The 20,336-nt window shown below is 47.3% G+C and overlaps 1 protein-coding gene and 1 long non-coding RNA gene across 3 annotated transcripts in view; one reads left to right on the forward strand and one right to left on the reverse strand.

The window, feature by feature from the left end:
* Nucleotides 1-14,459, forward strand: IGSF23 (immunoglobulin superfamily member 23). 2 transcript variants are annotated; one of them, NM_001193648.1, is given in 5 exon segments: nt 10-116; nt 2,517-2,858; nt 6,426-6,695; nt 9,034-9,187; nt 14,256-14,459. In NM_001193648.1, coding segments are annotated over 5 exon segments (840 nt in total). In that variant the 5' UTR covers nt 10-52; the 3' UTR covers nt 14,266-14,459.
* LOC132342864 (uncharacterized) overlaps nt 3,423-20,336 on the reverse strand; it is a 24,519-nt gene continuing 7,605 nt past the window's right edge. Inside the window, exons 2-3 of the long non-coding RNA XR_009491435.1 lie at nt 6,007-12,943; nt 3,423-5,613 (exon numbers count right to left, since the gene is read on the reverse strand). This is a non-coding gene — a long non-coding RNA (uncharacterized lncRNA). The remainder of the gene's footprint in view (nt 5,614-6,006; nt 12,944-20,336) is intronic.

The following is a 20,336-nucleotide window of genomic DNA, read 5'->3' on the forward strand; positions in this document are numbered from 1 at the left end:
AGAAGGGCGGCCTCTCCTGCGCAGCTGCCTCCCGTGCAGGACAGAACGCGGCATGATGTGGCCTCTGGGCACCAGCTCTAGCCACAGCCCCGCCTGGACAAGGCTGCTTCTAACAGGTGCGTTAGAGACAAGGGCTGCACTCACGGGTTGGGGACAAAGAGGAGACATCCTTGCAGAGGAAGAGAGTCTTTATCCAAATCAGAGACGCCCCTACTCTGAGTTCTGACTCTGGTCATGTTACAGCCCACGCAGCATGGGCAACCGACGCACAAGAGCTCTTGAAATCCCCAAGAGGCCTCTGTGATTGACCCCTTTTACAAAGGAGTAAAGTGAGGCTCAGATAAGGGTGGGGTCACTTGCTCAAGAGCAGGCGGCTGGCAAAGGCAAAATAAGAATTCAGTACCCACAAGCCAGCCCTTTTCCACCAGAGCACCCTGTCTGACTCTAGCTATCCATATCTAATAATAATTTTTCAATAACAACCATAACAATGAAAATAGTATAACAATCATAATAAAAAGAGGCCATTGTGACTGAGTACTTCTCCATGTCAGCCTCTTCTAAGTGCTTTCATGTAGTAACAGTTAATTCTTAACCCCAGGAGGCTAGAGCCACAGGAGCCCCATTTCATAGAGCGGGAAACTGACACACAGAGAGGTTATGGGTCCTCCCCAGGCCACACAGCTTGAAAGTAACAGAAGGAGGACTTGGCCCCTTATGATCTGGCCACCAAGAACACACTTTCCAGAAACCACCCACATTTACCTCTTGGAGAGTAAATGAATTGCTTCTTTGTCCAGTCCTTAAAAAGTTCAGTTCTGTGTAATTTCAAAACTTCAGCCACAGTTGAGAACTTCACTCCTGCCCCAGCTCGGACCTGAGTCAGGCTGCAGTGAGGATGTAGGGGGATGTGGTGGGCCTTGTTCCTATGTCTCTCTGTGTCCTTTCTCCCCACCCAGAGGTGAGGTCTGTGCCCACCCCCTCCACCCCACCAGGCCAAGGGTAGAGGAGAGGAAGGCAAGGAGGGTGCAGGAAGGTTTCAGCTTGACTGCTGTAGTGGTAAGGTGGGGACATGGCCTTCTGTGTGGCTGAGGCATGTTGGAGAGATCTTCCTGGGTGGGGAATCTACCCAGCAAGTCATCTCCTATGGGGCTTTTTGCCAGGACAGGCTCCAGAGATGCCCCCATTCAGAGCTTTGACTGGCTCCTTCAGCGCATTCACACTGGCTCATGGGAAACTCGTGGACATCTCTGTTGTCCCACCAAATGCAGGAGGTATGGACCACATCCATCCTGCCCACTCCGCCTCCATCTGTCACCTGAAGACTTACAGGTCTAAGTTCCCACAAACTCCACAGCACACATCTCCAGCACTCCAAGAGGTTCCCTTGGAGCCCCCCTCACTTAGCAGGAGGTGGAGGAAACTCCCAGTCCCAGCGGGGACCTCCAGTCCCCCAAAAAACCTCACTCTGAGCCATCTCCTCTTCTCTGTGAGCTCTCAGCCTTCTCTCTTGGCAGGGGTAAAGTGGCTGGTGCTGGCAGAACTGGTGATGGGTAACCCCTGTTAGCTGGGCTTCCCTGATGGCTCAGATGCTAAAGAATCTGCCTGCAATGCAGGTGAACCCAGGTTCAGTCCCTGGGTTGGGAAGATCCCCTGGAGAAGGGAATGGCAACCCACTCTAGTATTCTTGCTTGGAGAATTCCATGGACAGGGGAGTCTGGCGAGCTACAGTCCTTGGGGTCGCAAAGAGTCAGATAGGACTGAGTGACTAATTCAACAACAACCCCTGTTAGCTAGACCTCAGCTGGGAATGGGGAGTTCTTGGTGTCTGTTCTTTTGTTCTCAGCCTCTGGAAACTTTGGGGAGATTCTGTGACAATGGAAGTCAAGTTTAACATTCTGGTGTATTTATATTTATATATAGTGATTCAGGGACCTGTTCTGGGATCAAACAGGAAAAAATTGAATAGTGACTTTTTCACATTTGATTGAAGGTTAGAAATGAAATAAAATAGCCATGCTCCGGTCAAGTAGGACTTCTGGAATTATCTCTATGGTTCTAGCTCTGAAATTCCATATGTATACACATATGGAATTATATATATATTATATATATATAGGTTTTATATGTATTGTGTGTGTATATATATATAAATTGAGTGTACATGCTAAGTTGCTTCAGCTGTGTCCAGCTGTCTGCGACCCCATGGACTGTAGGCCACCAGGCTCCTCTGTCCGTGGGATTTTCCAGGCAAGAATACTGGAGTGGGGTGCCATACCCTCCTCCAAGGGATCTTCCCCACCCAGTGATCGAACCCTTGTGTCCTGCATTGGCAGGCAGATTCTTTACCACTGTGCCACCTAGGAAGCCCCTTTTTATTTATTATTATCACCGTTGTCACATCAGCTCTCCATGGCACACATTCTCACCAGCACGGGGTTAGCGGCTGGGGCAGCATCTTGCCTTTGGTCCCATTGCTCCCTCGCTCTCTCTTCTCCCTCCCACCCTCCTACAAGGCACCCTGCTCGCATTCAGTACCTGCTCTGCCTCCTTGGAACTGCTCTCCTCTGTGTCTCTGGACCCCTTGACTGAAGGAGCCAGTGCCCACCTGCCAGTCCCTAGAAGCCTGGATAGGGTTCTCGCCACCTCTTGGTTCCGAGGGCATGAAGTCCGGCCAGAAGCCATGATCTTCTCTCCCGAGGGCCTCCCAGGGCCTGGCCACACTGGCCGGGAGACGCTGGACACCCAGGGCAGCCTGATCATCAGAAACGTGACGACTCTAGATGCGGGCAGCTACATGGTGGTACTGGAAACCAGCAGGGGACGCAGGAGTGGGACGGAGCAGATACCGATCAAGGGTAATTTCACGCCCCCACCCCTCCCTCCATGGCAGGGCGGGAGGGACAGAGTTCTCAGTCCGCAGGGCCCCAGGGGACCCATTCTGAACCCATCATCCGTTCCAAACATCCCAGAACTTAGAAGGGCAACCAGTTTTTTTTTAGCTCTTGATTCTTGTCAACAGCTCTGGTCTCAGCTAATTTTAGCCAGGCTCACTCTGGTGTCTGCAGTCAGCAGGTTTGGAAGGATTGCCTAGGCACTGGTGCAGAATGGCCTCCTCCCTGTCTGGCAGTGGCCTGGCTGGCAGTTGGGGCGATGGGAGGAATTAGGCCACGAGCCTTCCCATCCTCCAGCCAGGTAGCCTGAGCTCATTCGGTTATCAAAGGAGCAGAAGCTGCAAGGCTCTGGAGGCCCAGGCTCAGAACCGGCCTGCCAGTACTTCCGCCATGTTTTATTGGCCAAAGTGAGTCACATGACCGGTTTTGCTCCAATGGGAGGGAAATAGTCTGAGGTCCATCAGTCTGGGCTTCTCAGGGGGCTCAGTGGTAAAGAACCCGCTTGCCAATGCAGGAGGCAGAAGAGACCGGGTTTGATCCCTCGGTCGGGAAGCTCCACTGAAGGAGGAAATGGCAACCCACTCCAGTATTCGTGCCTGGGAAATCCCATGAACAGAGGAGCCTGGCAGGCTGCAGTCCACGGGGTCACAACAGTCGGACTTGATTTTGCAACTAAACCACCACCATCGGTCTACATATCTGTGATTTGAAGGCCAGTTCTTCTAGAACTGCCTAGAGCGTGTGCAGATTCTGAAACCCAAACCACCTGTGCCGAGTCCTTGCTCCTTCACTTCCTAGCCACGTCTCTTTGCAAAGTGACTTGCCCTCTGTGTGCTTCAGCATCCTCCTCTGTAAAATAGAATCATGGTAGACCCACCCTTGTAGGAGTGCTATGAGGAACAAACAAATTAATCCACACCAAATACCTAGAACAGTGCCTGGCACCTGTTGCCAAAATCTTGGTTCTCTGTGGGAGATGCCGGGTAAAGATACAGAGACAGGGTTTTGGAGGAAAGAGAAAGAGTCACTTTATTTCTTTACCAGGCAAAGTGGGGACACACTTTTTTACTTTTACTCTATTATAAGAACTGTGTCCCTGCTGGAGGGGCTAGTGAGGAGTTTTATAATCGTTATAATGGGGCTCATGGTCTGGGATACGTGATAAGGATCAAAGTAAGAAAGGTCTTGTGTTCTTCTTCCGTTTGCTGAGTTTCAAAACAGCCCTAGTTGACATCAGGCGACTCTGTGACTCTGGCTGGCTGTCTCCGAGGGTTATTGGCCCATTATCTTCTTTCTGAAAGGAAGAATGCTATAGGGGATTGTTACAAGAAGTGTGGGGGAAGGTGAACCCCAAGTGCAGGGTGTAACTCACATAGAGTCTGAGAGTGGTTAAGGAATTAGCTTTGTGAAAGGCAGGCGTGCACAGTGAATCAGTGGCAGTTAAAGTAAAACTAGGATTGCTTAACTCTTTCAGGCCAGTTTATACTATTTCCCCAGGCTGTTCATTGGGTCCTTATTTTCCTTCTTTATCAGAAAAGTCTCATTTCTATCTTTGCTGCAACACACAGAGTAAGCAAATGTTCGCCATGAGTATTTCAGGGGACTTGACCTCTTTGAGCCCTTGTTTTCCCATTAAAAGGATGATAACAATGAAATCTACCTTGTAGGGTTGTTGTGAGGATTAAACGAGTAAATCCAGTGGCTTTCAAGTTTTTTAAATCATGACCCTGTATGTTCATATATCTACACATCACAAGTTACTTGTCTTTATAAGTGTCATAAAATAACAATTATTGCTAAGTGCAATGCATTCTGATACTTTCTTTTACAGCTCATTTCACATTTTAAATGCTGATTATTCACTCAGTGTGCTCAGTCATGTCTGACTCCTTGGGACCCCATGGACTGCAGCCCTAAATGCTGATTGCTGCTGCTGCTAAGTCACTTCAGTCGTGTCCGACTCTGTGCAACCCCACAGATTACAACCTACTAAAACAACCTACTAAATGACTTCACCCAAGCATGGGTCTTACTCGTAACATAACAAGCCAAGTAATATAACGAGCTGTAGTTAACGTGTGTTTAGAATGGTGCTTGGCTCACAGTAAGAGTCCAAACTAGATGGCTATTAAATCAATTCTTTTTTAAAAAGATAATTTTATTTCTTTTTGGCTGCGCTGTGTCTTCATTGCTTTGTGGGTTTTTCTCTAGTTGCATTGAGTGGGGGCCACTCTGGTTGTGGTGTGCAGGCTTCTCCTGCGGTGGCGTCTGTTCTTGCCAAGCACAGGCTCTAGGTGCATGGGCTTCAGTAGTTGTGGCTCATGGGCTCCAGAGCACAGGCTCAGTAGTTGTAGCACAGGGGCTTAGTTGTTCTGTGGCATGTGGAATCTTGCCAGACTAAGGATCGAACCTGTGTCTTCTGTGTTGGCAGGCAGATTCTTTACCACTGAGCCCCTACATTGATTCTCATTTCCACACCCGTGGGTTCTTTCTCCTCCTGCAAGGCTTAGCTCATGCACCACCTCCTCCAGGAAGACTTCTCTGAGCTCTTTGGCTGGATTGAAGTTTTTTTCACTTTTCATATTGCATTGAATGGTAATCAGCTCCATATGGAGGTCCCCAGCACTCACCATGACATCAGATCCAAATCCCAGCTGTGTGTCTCTCTCTCTGACCATGAGCCCTGGCCCTAAGACCCCCAGACCTCAGAGTCTTTCAGCTGAAAAAAAAAATAAAGAACTATGGTGAGGAAGTGGTGAGGGGAGCTTCCCTGGTGGCTCAGCAGTAAAGAATCTGCTTGCCAATGCAGGAAATGTGGGTTCCATCCCTGGGTCAGGAAGATCCCCTGGAGAAGGAAATGGCAACCGACTCCAATATTCTTGCCTAGGAAATCCCCTGGACAGAGGAGCCTGGTGAGCTACAGTCCATAGGGTCACAAAGAGTCGGACACGACTTAGTGACTCAATAATAACAACAAATGGTGAGGATGATGTATGCTGTCTGTAAGGAGCCCTCCCAGTAGCCAGCGGCCAGGCCCCAAGCCTTGGAGGACCCCTTGACCACCACCACCCTCACCTACACCCAATCTATCAGCAAATCCTGTGGACTCTACCTGCAAAATAATCCAGGATCCAGCCACTCCTCCAGGAGCTCCTTGGCCTTTACCCTGGTCCAGCTGAGGGCAGGGGACCTGGGGTATTTATGTACCAGTCCACACTGGTCACTGTGGAAGGCTGTGTGCCCACTCTCCAGTGCTTTGGCTGCTGCTTCCATGAGCAGAGCAGGCTCTGGCAGCCAGTGAATGCCCTGAAGCCACAGATGCAGTGTTGGCAGTCATATGTGCTGAGGACAGCTCAGCTCCATCCAGTGTCTGGATCAACAGGGGGCACAGACCAGGCCCTCCAAACACGTTGAGGAATGAATGAATGAATGAGTGAGTGAATGAACGAATGCCTCTGTGGTGAACAGAGGAAGTGCTCGGCCTCTCTGAGTGGTCTCCACCCATGTGACCTTGCCCCCTTGTTTGCACAGCCACCTATGATGGGGTGCAGCTGGTGACATTCCCGGGAAATAGACAAGGTATCCTCCGGAGTGAACTCAACTACTCTGTGATCCTGCAGTGGGCGGCTTTAATCACACCTGAACCTGTGCTACGGTGGACCTTCAATGGGAGACCTCGTGGAACTGGGGAAAGGCTGATTATCCACAGGTTGTCCATGCAGGATCTGGGCACCTACTTATGCTTGGCCGAGAATAGTGAGAGGGTGTACCTCTCCCATCCTGTGACTATTATGCTGCCACGTGAGTCTCCCACCCTGACCCCAGACCCCTGGTCAGTGGCCAGCTTTCCTGATTCCACTGAGCCACCTTCTGTGAGCAGTTCCCTCTGAGACCCTTTATAGTCAAGATGACATCCCATTCTTTCATCCTCCTGGCAGAGTGGGGATTATTAGCCCATTTTACAGATAAGAAGCTGTGGCCCAAAGACATGAATGCTAATGAAAGTTCAGGGCAGGACCTGGAGCCGGCTGTCTGGGTCCTCCTGGCTCCAATCACTTTCTACTGTGTGTGTTTGAGAATTCTCTTTGCCGCTCTGAATCTCAGCACATGCCACAGGAAAAATGAAGGTGGTAATATAGCGAGTGGTTCCAAGCACGGGCTTTGGAATTTGAATTCTGGCTCCACTGCTTGCTGGCTGTGTGACTCTGGGCCAGTGCCTTGACTTCTCTGTGCTTCAGTTTCCTCAGTATTCTGAGGAATATAAACTGGGAAAATAATAGTGCCCACCCCGAAAATACAGCTGTGAGCATTCAGTGAGATAAGCAGGTGAACAGCTTAAAGTAAGAGGGCGTAGCACTATGGAACACTGCTGCTGCTAAGTCGCATCAGTTGTGTCCGACTCTGTGAGACCCCATAGACGGCAGCCCAACAGGTTCCCCTGTCCCTGGGATTCTCCAGGCACGAATGCTGGAGTGGGTTGCCATTTCCTGCTCCAATGCATGAAAGTGAAAATTGAAAGTGAAGTCGCTCAGTCGTGTCCGACTCTTAGCGACCCCATGGACTGCAGCCTACCAGGCTCCTCCATCCATGGGATTTTCCAGGCAAGAGTGCTGGAGTGGGGGGCCATTGCCTTCTCCGATGGAACGCTAGTGAGTGCTCAATAAACATGAACTAGTATCATTGCTATGATTAGTATTATCCCTATTGTTATTAATTTTGTGCCTGTTACCAGAGACAAGAGTGTGTACAGAGGCTCAGACGGCAATCACAAGACAAGCCAGTTATTGGGATTAAAAAAAGTGGTTTGGGAGCCAGTCAAAGTGGAGTTCAGTTCCTGCCCCTGTGCCTTCTTGGCTGGGTGACTTAGGACAAGTGGTGTCCCTTCTCTGGAGCTTCAGTTTCCTCCTGTGTATATAACCAAAGTGATCGTGTACACCTCTACAAAATTGCTGTTAAGGAACTGAAATGGTAAACTCTGGAAGCTAGTTAGCTGGTGCTTTAAATAGCAGCAGTTGCCATACATGTTATTTTTAGTATTTCTATTCATAGAGTGGTGGGAGGAGCTGCCTAGAGAAGAAGGGGAGGCATGTAGGCAGCAGGAATCACTTGAGGCAAGGTCCAGAGCACGGGAAAGATGGAGAGGGTGGAGAGCCTGGCTTGGCTACATTCCTAGACCTTGCTTCCTCTCCCCAGCCATGGTTCAGTGGGAGATTTCAGGATTTGATTTTAGGTAATTTATTGCGAGAAAAAATATAAATCTTGGAGCACCTGGTGACCCTGATACATTCACTGAGAATGACAGTACTTCTAAGACCCCCTTCCCTTGTTCATCAACTGTTTAGGAAATGTTTTTTGAGTACCTATTATGTGACTGGCCTATGCTGGGCAGTGCTGAGGACAACTGGTAACAGAGACAGTCCTGGTCCTGCCATCACAGGACTTCCAGTGCAGTAGGGGAAAGGCCTGTCCACAAACAGTAATGACCAGAGTGGGCAGGGCTGGGGTGGGGGAACTCAAGCTGTGAGACCCAAGGGGGCACCTGACCCAGCAAGGGAATCAGGGAGGGCTTCCTGGAAGAGGGGACATCTGAGTTGGTACTAGGACACATAGAAATTGTCCAGGCCAGGGGGAGAAAATGGCATTCCAGGGGCACAGATAAAGGCTTGGAAGTAGGAGAGGGAAGTAGAAAGTTAAATAGAATCCAACAAGGCTTAGTTATAAATGTAGAGGGTAGAGAGAGATGAGACTGGCCAGACGCAGATTCTTGAAGGTCAAGAAGAAGCCACGGGATGGTTCTAGCAGGAGAGGAACAGGGTCAAGTGTGGACTTTACAAAGACCCCTCTGGGGACTTCCCTGGTGGTCGAATGGTTACAATTCTGTCCTTCCAATGCGGGGGGCATGGGTTCAATCCCTGGTCAGGGAACTACGATCCCACATAACAAGATGTGGCCAAAAAAATTTAAAAACCCTCTGGCTTCTTTGTGGTGATGAGATGGGTTGGGGAGAGACTGAGACGAGAGAGCAGGGAGGAAGCTGGTGTGGAGAAGGGGAGGATGGGGAAGGAGGTGGAATGGCGGGGGGCGGGGGGGGTATGGAGGGAGGGTGTCTCCTCCAGTTTCTCCCCTTCTTGGTTCCCAGAAGCTGATGTGGAACCCACAGAACCTGCACCCATCTCTCAGAAGCCCCCGCTATCCCTGTCAGGAGGATCTGCCATTGCTCTCATCATGGCCGCATCTGTGGCAGGCTTGGTACTGGTTGGAAGCATGCTCTTCACCTTCATCCAGAAGCTAAGGTACCTGCCTTCCCTTCCTCCCATCCACTCAGCCTCCACAAGGCACAGAGCTCTCTCTGCAGCAAGACTGAAGCCAAGCCAACAGCCTTATCCCAGGGAGCATAAAATTCATTCAGAGAGGATGACATAGACCCCCAATGTGCCCCACCCTACTAGTCAGTTTCCAAAGTAGCCCCAGGGAAACAAAGAGACAGGAGAGGGTCCTGGAGCTGCGTCCAAATCCCCATTCTGTCACTTACCCAAAGTGAGGCCATGGCAAGTCGCCACCCTGCTCTGGGCCTCAGTTTCAGTTCAGTTCAGTTCAGTCGCTCAGTCGTGTCCGACTCTTCGTGACCCTATGAACCGCAGCACGCCAGGCCTCCCTGTCCATCACCAACTCCCGGAGTCCACCCAAACTCATGTCCATCGAGTCGGTGATGCCATCCAACCATCTCATCTTCTGTCGTCCCTTTCTCCTCCTGTCCTCAACCCTTCCCAACATCAGGGTCTTTGCAAATGAGTCAGCTCTTTGCATCAGGTGGCCAAAATATTGGAGTTTCAGCTTTAGCATCAGTCCTTCCAATGAACACCCAGGATTGATTTCCTTTAGGATGGACTGGGTGGATCTCCTTGCAGTCCAAGGGACTCTCAGGAGTCTTCTCCAACACCACAGTTCAAAAGCATCAATTCTTCGGCACTCAGTTTTCTTTATAGTCCAACTCTCATATCCATACATGACTGCTGGAAAAACCATAGCCTTGACTAGACGGACCTTTGTTGACAAAGTAATGTCTCTGCTTTTTAATATGCTGTCTAGATTGGTCATAACTTTCCTTCCAAGAAATAAGCGTCTTTTAATTTCATGGCTGAAATCACCATCTGCAGTGATTTTGAAGCCCAGAAAAATAAAGTCAGCCACTGTTTCCACTGTTTCCCCATCTAATTGCCATGAAATGATGGAACCGGATGCCATGATCTTAGTTTTCTGAATGTTGAGCTTTAAGCCAACTTTTTCACTCCCCTCTTTCACTTTTATCAAGAGGCTTTTTAGTTCCTCTTCACTTTCTGCCATAAAGGTGGTGTCATCTGCATATCTGAGGTTATTGATCTTTCTCCCAGAAATCTTGATTCCAGTTTGTGCTTCTTCCAGCCCAGCGTTTCTCATGATGTACTCTGCATATAAGTTAAATAAGCAGGGTGACAATATACAGCCTTGATGTACTCCTTTTCCTATTTGGAACCAGTCTGTTGTTCCATGTCTGGTATTCCCATCTCTTTCAGAATTTTCCACAATTTATTGTGATCCACACAGTCAAAGGCTTTGGCATAGTCAATAAAGCAGAAATAGATGTTTTTCTGGAACTCTCTTGCTTTTTCCATGATCCAGCAGATGTTGGTAATTTGATCTCTGGTTCCTCTGCCTTTTCTAAAACCAGCTTGAACATCAGGAAGTTCACGGTTCACGTATTGCTGAAGCCTGGCTTGGAGAATTTTGAGCATTACTTTACTAGTGTGTAAAATTAGTGCAATTGTGCGGTAGTTTGAGCATTCTTTGGCATTGCCTTTCTTTGGGATTGGAATGAAAACTGACCTTTTCCAGTCCTGTGGCCACTGCTGAGTTTTCTGAATTTGCTGACATATTGCATGCAGCATTTTCACAGCATCATCTTTCAGGATTTGAAATAGCTCAACTGGAATTCCATCACCTCCACTAGCTTTGTTCGTAGTGAAACTTCCTAAGGCCCACTTGACTTAACATTCCAGGATGTCTGGCTCTAGGTGAGAGATCACACCATCGTGATTATCTGAGTCATAAAGATCTTTTTTCATATAGTTCTTCTGTGTATTCTTGCCACCTCTTCTTAATATCTTCAGCTTCTGTTAGGTCCATACCATTTCTGTCCTTTATTGAGCCCATCTTTACATGAAATATTCCCTTGGTATCTCTAATTTTCTTGAAGAGATCTCTAGTCTTTCCAAACTATTGTTTTCCTCTATTTCTTTGCATTGATCATTGAGGAAGTGTTTCTTATCTCTCCTTGCTATTCTTCGGAACTCTGCATTCAAATGGGTATATCTTTCCTTTCCTCCTTTGCTTTTTGCTTCTCTTCTTTTCACAGCTATTTGTAAGGCCTCCTCAGACAGCCATTTTGCTTTTTTGAATTTTTTTTCTTGGGAATGGTCTTGATCCCTGTCTCCTGTACAATGTCATGAACCTCATTCCATAGTTCATCAGGCACTCTGTCAGATCTAGTCCCTTATATCTATTTCTCACTTCCACTGTATAGTCATAAGGGATTTGATTTAGGCCATACCTGATGGTCTAGTGGTTTTCCCCACTTTCATCAATTTCAGACTGAATTTGGCAATAAGGAGTTCATGATCTGAGCCACAGTTAGCTCCCGGTCTTGTTTTGCTGACTGTATAGAGCTTCTCCATCTTTGGCTGCAAAGAACATAATCAATCTGATTTCGGTGTTGACCATCTGGTGATGTCCATGTGTAGAGTCTTCTCCTGTGTTGTTGGAAGAGGATGTTTGCTATGACCAGTGAGTTCTCTTGGCAAAACTCTATTAGCCTTTGCCCTGCTTCATTCCATATTCCAAGGCCAAATTTGCCTGTCACTCCAGGTGTTTCTTGACTTCCTACTTTTGCATTCCAGTCCCCTATAATTAAAAGGACATCTTTTTGGGGTGTTAGTTCTAAAAGGTCTTGTAGGTCTTCATAGAACCGTTCAACTTCAGCTTCTTCAGCGTTACTGGTCGGGGCATAGACTTGGATTACCGTGATGTTGAATGATTTGCCTTGGAAACGAACAGAGATCATTCTGTCGTTTTTGAGATTGCATCCAAGTACTGTATTTCGGACTCTTTTGTTGACCATGATGGCTATTCTGTTTCTTCTAAGAGATTCCTGCCCACAGTAGTAGATATAATAGTCATCTGATTTAAATTCACCCATTCTAGTCCATCTTAGTTTGCTGATTCCTAGAATGTCAACATTCACTCTTGCCATCTCCTGTTTGACCACTTCCAATTTGCCTTGATTCGTGGACCTGACATTCCAGGTTCCTATGCAATATTGCTCTTTACAGCATCAGACCTTGCTTATATCACCAGTCACATCCACAACTGAGTGTTGTTTTTGCTTTGGCTCCATCCCTTCATTCTTTCTGGAGTTATTTCTCCACTGATCTCCAGTAGCATATTGGGCAGCTACCGACCTGGGGAGTTCCTCTTTCAGTGTCCTATCTTTTTGCCTTTTCATACTGTTCATGGGGTTCTCAAGGCAAAATACTGAAGGGGTTTGCTTCCCTTCTCCAGTGGACCACATTCTGTCAGACCTCTCCATCATGACCCGCCCATCTTGGGTGGCCCCACATGGCATAGCTTAGTTTCACTGAGTTAGACAAGCTGTGGTCTGTGTGATCAGATTGGCTAGTTGTCTGTGACTGTGGTTTCAGTCTGTCTGCCCTCTGATGCCCTCTCTCAGCGCCCACCGTCTTACTTGGGTTTCTCTTACCTTGGACATGGGGTGTCTCTTCACGGCTGCTCCAGCAAAGTGCAGCCACTGCTCCTTACCTTGGACGTGGGGTAGCTCCTCTTGGCCGCCGCCCCGACCCTGGACGTGGGATAGCTCCTCTCAGCCACCGCCCCTGACCTTGGACGTGGGGTAGCTCCTCTCGGCCGCCGCCCCTGACCTTGGACGTGGGGTAGCTCCTCTTGGCCACTCCTGCGCCGTTGTGCAGCCACCACTCCTGCAGCCTCAGTTTGCGCATCTGCAAAATGGGGGTGGTATTAATAGCACCTGACGCATGGGGCTCTCATTTGGATTTCTCAAGCCTTTTGGGGCTTCCCTTGGTGGTCTTGTAATTAGAGCTCTGAGCTTCCACTGCAGGGGGTACAGGTTTGATCCCTGGAGGGGAACTAAGATCCTACGAGACTCACAGCAAAAAAAAAAAAGACTTTAAAGCAGGGCCTGGGATATGGTCCTCATTTTCCACATGAGTAGAACTAAATCGCAGAAAAATCCATCAACCTGCCCAAAGACATCCTGCTAACAAAGAGTTGACCCTGAATCAAACCCAGGTCTAACTCCAAAGTCATATTCTTAGAGGGGAAAGATGAGATATCAGGGAGTATGAAAATGTTCACTCAGACTACTCAGAGTCCCTGCCTCCATGAACAGCAGAAGGGGTCACTTCCTGTCCTCCCTGCCATTCTGGCCAAGACCTATTTATGACAGACCACTGCTGACGTCGTCCAGAAGGAACCAGCCTTGTCCAATCAGCTGGGACCTTGGAGATGAGGTCATGAGAACAAGCATGGCTCTCTTGACTCTCCCGGTGGGAAGAGGCAGTCTCCAGAAGAGAAGGGTCTGGACTGAGAAGCACCCCAAGAAGGCCTGCCAAACTCACCAAGGACCAAGGGAGATTCCCCGTAGGTTTGCAATTAAGTTCTTGGACCCTGACGCCTTAAGCTCATCCTAGCTCTGCCATATGCTAGCTTTTGGGACTCTGGGTGATCCCTTTAACTGCTCTGTGCTCCATCTGTAAAACAGGGATAATGGTAATATAATATCTGCCTCAAAGAGTAGGTGTGTGAGGGACTTCCCTGGTGGCCCAATGGCTAAGACCCCGTGCTCCCAATGCAGGGGTCGTGGGTTCAATCTCTTATCTGGGAACTAAGATCCCACATGCCACAACTTAAGAGTTGAGTTCACATGCCCCCATGGGGCAACTAAGACCCGGCACAGCCAAATAAATAAATTAAATTTAAAAAAATTTTTTTTAAATAAAGGATAGATGCGGGACTTCCCTGGTGATCCAGTTGTTTAGACTCTGTGCTTCCACTGCAGGGAGCATGGGTTTGATCCCTGGTCAGGGAACTAAGATCCCACATGTGGCCAAAAAATAAAAATAAATAAATATTTTTTTAAAAAACAGGGTAGATGTGTGGATTACATAAAATGGTGGGAGTGAGACACTGTTAATAGTGCCTGGCACATGGTGAGCCTTCAAAAAATGTCAGCCATGTGTATTATTATTATGGCTATTTTTGTTATTATTATTATTTCTCTCTCCATTATAGGTCTGGCTGACAGTGAAGAGATGGGTGAACCATTTGGGGTATTTTTCAGTTTAAATAAATTGAATAAAAATAAAAATACAGACAAATGAATCTAGACAAAAGGAGACATTACAAGCAGATCTTAATCATGATTTTTCCCGTGGTATTAAAATACTAACAGCTATTTTACCATATCCCGTCAAAATATACATTTTGTGGAACATGTGTACATTTCTGTTCAGTATATAATTAGTAGTGGAATTTCACAGTTGTAGAATACGTATATCTTCAGCTTTTATCGAACAGTTTTTATAAAACAGTTTGGGAGCATCGATAACTGTTTTCCAATCAAATTCAGTGTATTTTCAGACAACGGGTTCCACAGTGAAGTACTACGTAGTAGGACTTCTCTGGTGGTCCAGTGGCTAGGACCCTGTGCTTCCAACGCAGGGGACGTGGGTTCAGTCCCCGGTCGGGGAATTAAGAGCCCACGTGCCATTCGGCATGGCTGAAAATGGGCTCCTGGGCTCTGAAATCCCTATTTCCAATCATTCCACCGCCCCGTTGCTCCCTCCCTGGAACCAGACCCCCCCTTCCCATTACTCCCTCCTGTGTCAGGGAGGTGTCCTTGTGTTCATGTACATAAGCTAAAAGCAAGGTACAGAGAGGGCAAGTGATTTGCCCAAAGTCACGCAGCCACGTGCGATGCCAGCTCAAGTCTGCCCAATACCAAAGCCTGTTTCTTAGACTAGCACTGTCCAAGAACACTCTGTGGTGAAGGAAGTGTCCATATCTGTACTGTCCACTACAATATTATGCAACACAAGTGGTTATTGAGCCCTTGAAATGGACATCATGTAACTGAGGAACTGAATTTTTAATTGACTTTTAATTAATTTTAATTTATATATCCATCCGTGACTAATGGCTTTTGCATTGGACAGTGCAACTCAAACTCCTAATTGTTAGAAAATAATAATAATAAACCCCCCAGCAGCCATATGTGTATATTACTGACTCTGTGGCAGTTCTGGGGTCCTTGCCCTGATCTATCCAAGGGTCCAGATTTGCTCAGAAACCCTTAATATTGAACCAGATCCTTTCCTACCTGAGGCATCCCGCCCTCCCACATCCCTCTACTATAAAGGACAAATAAATCATTTCCTGCCTGGGCAGTGGTGAAGACAGCTGGTTCCCTGGGTCTCAGAGTTGACTGCAGCTGCCACTCGGCCACCAGCTAGAGAACAGCTGGCCAGGGCTGTAGAACAGCTGAGAATCATTACGATGTTCCTCCCTCACTAAAAATAAACTGTGCACATTTTCTCAAAGAGATTTCCTGACCACCTCTGTTATAAATTCACTCCCCTAATTGAACTTGCCCACAGGACTGTTCTGCTTTATAATACTCAGCACATTATGTCATTAAATATTTATTGGTTATACCAATTGATAGTTTAACAATTATCTCCATGATAGGGCTTCCCAGGGGGCTCCAGTGGTAAAGAATCCGCCTTCCAAGCAGGAGATTCTGGTTCAGTCCCTGAGTTCGGAAGATCCTCCGGAGAAGGAAACGGCAACCCCCTCCAGTATTCTTGCCTGGGAAATTCCATAGACAGGGAGCCTGGTGGGCTACATACAGTCCATGGGGTCACAAAGAGTTGGACACAACTTAGCAACTCACCAACAGCAACATCTCCATGTTAAATGTCAGCCCCATGATAGCCAGACCTGTATCTGCTACACAGTATGTGCTCAATTAAATGTTTGTTGAATGAATGAATGAGAGACTAAAACCACACCAACTAGGAAAATTCAAAAGCTCAGAAATGAAAGCGCTGACTGAGTCTCCAGCCTTCTCTAAGTTGGAGTTTAACAGGAATAACACCCTGACTTGAACTCCTCTCACTCTGTCTCTCTATCAGAAAAAAATAAAAAGGTCAGGCATCTTGAGGCCCCTCCCCTAACCCCGCGTGGAGGGTAAACGATCATCTGGCTGCAGCAGAAGAGCCCACTCTCAGCAATTGTGGTAGCAGTTACCCTCAGAGTCCCAGAATTCATTCTCTCCTCCCTCTGTAATAACCAAATCTTCAGTTTCAGCTGGGCACATGATGTCCAAGGGGAAAGAAAAACAACCTTGTCAGTAAAATGAGTAAGGGTTATGTGTGACTTGCAGAACATGCCCTTCAGGTGAAGGAGCATCTTCTCCTGTTGGCAGGAATGAGAATGTGATGACTGGAACCAAGCAGATATATAGGATCATGAGGTGACCATCTCACATGGAGGAGGACAGAGTGGCAAGTGTGAAGTGTGCCAAACCCAGCTTGTGCTGGCTCACAAGAACTTACTTTGGGAAATTCCCCAGCAGTCCAGTGGTTAAGACTCTGGGCTTCTACTGCAGGGGGCTTGGGTTCAATCACTGGTCATGGAACAGATCTCATATGTCTCAGGGCAAAAAAAAAAAAAACAGAAAACATAAAACAGAAGCAATATTGTAACAAATTCAATAAAGACTTAAAATGGTCCACATCAATAATCTTAAAAGAAAAACTTACTGTGTTCATCTCTTCCTAACTCTATATTCAATGATGACATGTTGGTAGACTGAAATCAATTCTTATAGTGATATTTGCACCAAGGAAATTGGGAATTACTACAAATCAGGAAATTTTTTTCCAGAGAGATAATTTACCAACCCTCCACTGAAAAACAGATATCTGGAGATTTTGTGAAGCTATTCAACTAGCCCTGTCTTAAACACATTTGCAGTTCCTTTTACAGGAAAGAAGAAACAAAAGTCTATCTTGCCGAAGCCAATCTTGTTTTAGTCCCATTGTTTTTCGCAACCCAGTCTATTCCTTTTTTAAAACATTTATTTATTTGGCTGCACCAGGTCTTAGTTGCAGCATGTGAGATCTTGTTCCCTGACCAGGGATTGAACTTGGGTCCCCTGCATTGGGAGCTCAGAGTCTTAGCCACTGGACCACAAGAGAAGTCGCAGCCTGGCCTACTCCTAATGGATATATCTAACCCTAAGATTTAAGCCATAAAGTCAAATATTTAAATGCCACTTGGGGGACTTCTATGGTGGTCCAGTCGAAGACTCTGACTTCCAGTGCAGGGGACAGGGATTCGATCCCTGGTCAGGGAACGAAGATCACACATGCCTCAAGGCAGTTAAACCCATACGTCACAACTAGAGAAGCCCACGCACCACAAGGAAAGATCTCAAGTGGTACAACTAAGATGTAACACAGACAAATAAGTAATAAATGTTAAAACAAAATAATAAATAAATTCCGCTTGGCAAAACAGAGATTGAGTGGCTGGAAGAGAGCCTGTGACCATATATAGGCTTGAATGAATTGGGCCACGATGAAAGTGTAAGACAAGAACAAGGAAAATAATATGCCAACTTCCCATGGTGGCAGTGGGTGGGGGGTGGGCAGGCTGGGGAATGCAACGATCAGAAACAAGAAAGAACTGAGAATCCCACACCTTGTTTTGGTTTTCTGGCTCTGATTGTGTAGATGTTCTGTATCCAGAAAAAAGAAAGATAAAAACATAGACAAACTGGAGCTTTCCTTCTCTGGGCAGGAATTCTCTCCCTCCCTGGCAGCCACATCTGCTATGATGAGCTCAGTGTCCGTAGGCAGAAGCAAGGAAGGAAGACTAGACTAGACGTGGGGTAGAAGGAGAGGGCAGAGAGAAAGCTGAACTGCCTTCAGGTTAGAGGAGACTCAAAGAGGAGCAGAAACTGATGAGACAAGGTTACCTCCAAGACCTGTCCCAAACTCGCAGCTCATCCTCTCAACCTGCTCTTCTCCCAGGGATCCCCCATCTTGACAGGATATAAGCTTGGCAGAGACCCCAAATCACTGAGGCTTAAACAAGATAGAAGTGGACTTCCCTTGCAGTCCAGTGGTTAAGAATCCACCTTGCAGGGGACCTAAGTTCCATCCCTGGTCAGGGAGCTAAGATCCTACATGCCAAGAGGCAACTAAACCCACATGCCACAACTAGAGAGCCTGTGTGCCAAAATTTAAGCTCCAGTGCAGCCAAAAATAAATATTTAAAAGGAAAAAAAAAGAAAGGTTCCATGCTCCCAATGCAGATGTCATGGGTTCAATTCCTGGTCAGGGAACTAAGATTCTGTATGCCACACAGCATGGCCAGAAAAACAAAGCAAGATAGAAGTGGGTTTCTCTCTCATGTAACAGTCCTGATGGATGCAGCCAAGAATGGCATAGAAGCTGTGCTTGGTGACGTCATCCAGGAGCCCTGGTTTCTTTACCTTGTGGTCTGGCCATCCCCAGGGTGTCACACAGTCAGAATGATGCATGGCCAAGTCCCCATTGCAGCCAGAAGGAGGTGGCAATGTTGGAGACAGTCTCACTGCCTTCCTTTGATGGCATGATCATCAAAGGTGACATGAGAAGTTTCTCACATCACTTGTACTCACATTCCAGGGGTCAGAACTTGGTCACATGACCCCACAAGACTCTACTGTTAATTTGTTGTTGTTGTTCAGTCGCTCAGTCATGTCTGAGTCTTTGCGACCCCATGGACTGCAGCACACCAGGCTCCCCTGTCCTTCACTATCTCCTGGAGTTTGCTCAAACTCATGTCCATTAAGTCTATGATGCCATCCAACCCATCTCATCCTCTGTTGCCCCCTTCTCCTCATGCCCTCAATCTTTCCCAGCATCAGGGTCTTTTCTAATGAATCAGCTCTTCGCATCAAGTGGCCTAAGTATTGGAGCTTCAACTTCAGCATCAGTCCTTCCAGTGAATATTCAGTGTTGATTTCTTTTAGGATTTCCCAGTTTGATCCCCTTGCTATCCAAGGGAATCTCAACAGTCTTCGCAGCCTCACAGTTTGAAAGCATCAATTCTTCAGCACTCAGCCTTCTTTACGGTCCAACTCTCACATCTGTACATGACTACTGGAGAAAAACCATAGCTTTAGCTGTTTACTTTGTTGGCAAAGTGAAGTCTCTGCTTTTTAATATGCTGTCAAGTTTTGTCATAACTTTCCTTTCAAGCACCAAGCATCTTTTAATTTCATGGCTGCAATCACCATCCACAGTGATTTTGGAGCCCAAGAAAATAAAGTCTGTCACTGTTTCCATTTTTTCCTCTTCTATTTGCCATGAAGTGATGCACTATTAATTACCCGCTCACATCTGTAGTCTCACTTTGCCCCCCTTGTTGCCCCTCTCCAGCTGCAGCGACTTTAGTCAGGGCTGGATAACTGCTATAACAAATATCTCCAAAATGTCAGCGGTGTGACCCAATAAAAGCGTATCACCCACTCATACCATAGTTCACTGCAGGTCACTGAGGAGACTCTGTCCCTACACAGTCATTCCCGAACCTACTATGCTTCTAGCCTGAGTCTCTGCCCTGCTCTGGGTCATATGACCATAGTACTATGAGAGATTCTGAGAAATGAAATCTTCCTGAGCTCCTGGAAATAAGAGGAAATAGGTTTGGGGGAACAGCTAGCCAGTCGTACTTAACACAGTGCTCGCACATCACCAGTCGTTTGCACGTGCTATTTTCTCTGCCTGGAAAGTTTACTCCCTTTCTTCAACCAGTTAATTCCTAGTCATTAAAAAAATCTCAACTCAGTCACCACCACCTGCCTGGATTTCACTCCCTCACCCAGGCTTCCCTGGTGGCTCAGAGGTTAAAGCGTCTGCCCGCAATGCGGGAGACCCGGGTCTCTCGAATTGCGGGCAGATGCTTTAACCCTGGATCGGGAAGATCCCCTGGAGAAGGAAATGGCAACCCACTCCAGTATTCTTGCCTGGAGAATCCCATGGACGGAGGAGCCTGGTGGGCTACAGTCCACGGGGTCGCAAAGAGTCGGACACAACTGAGTGAGTTCACTTCAGTTCACTTCACCCTAGCTGCACACACCCAGGAAATCCCTCTTCAGTAATCATCACAAGTTCCCACCTTAGGGACTTCCCTGGAGGTTCGGTGGTTAAGATTCTGCTTTTCTTCTGCAGGGCTGCAGGTTGATTTCCTGGTTGGGGAACTAAGATCCCACATGCTACACAGTGTGTGGGCGGGGGGTGAGGGGAGCTGGGAAGTTGC

Source organism: Bos taurus, chromosome 18 (genome assembly GCF_002263795.3).
Source record: "Bos taurus isolate L1 Dominette 01449 registration number 42190680 breed Hereford chromosome 18, ARS-UCD2.0, whole genome shotgun sequence".
In the NCBI taxonomy this organism is placed as follows: Eukaryota; Metazoa; Chordata; class Mammalia; order Artiodactyla; family Bovidae; genus Bos; species Bos taurus.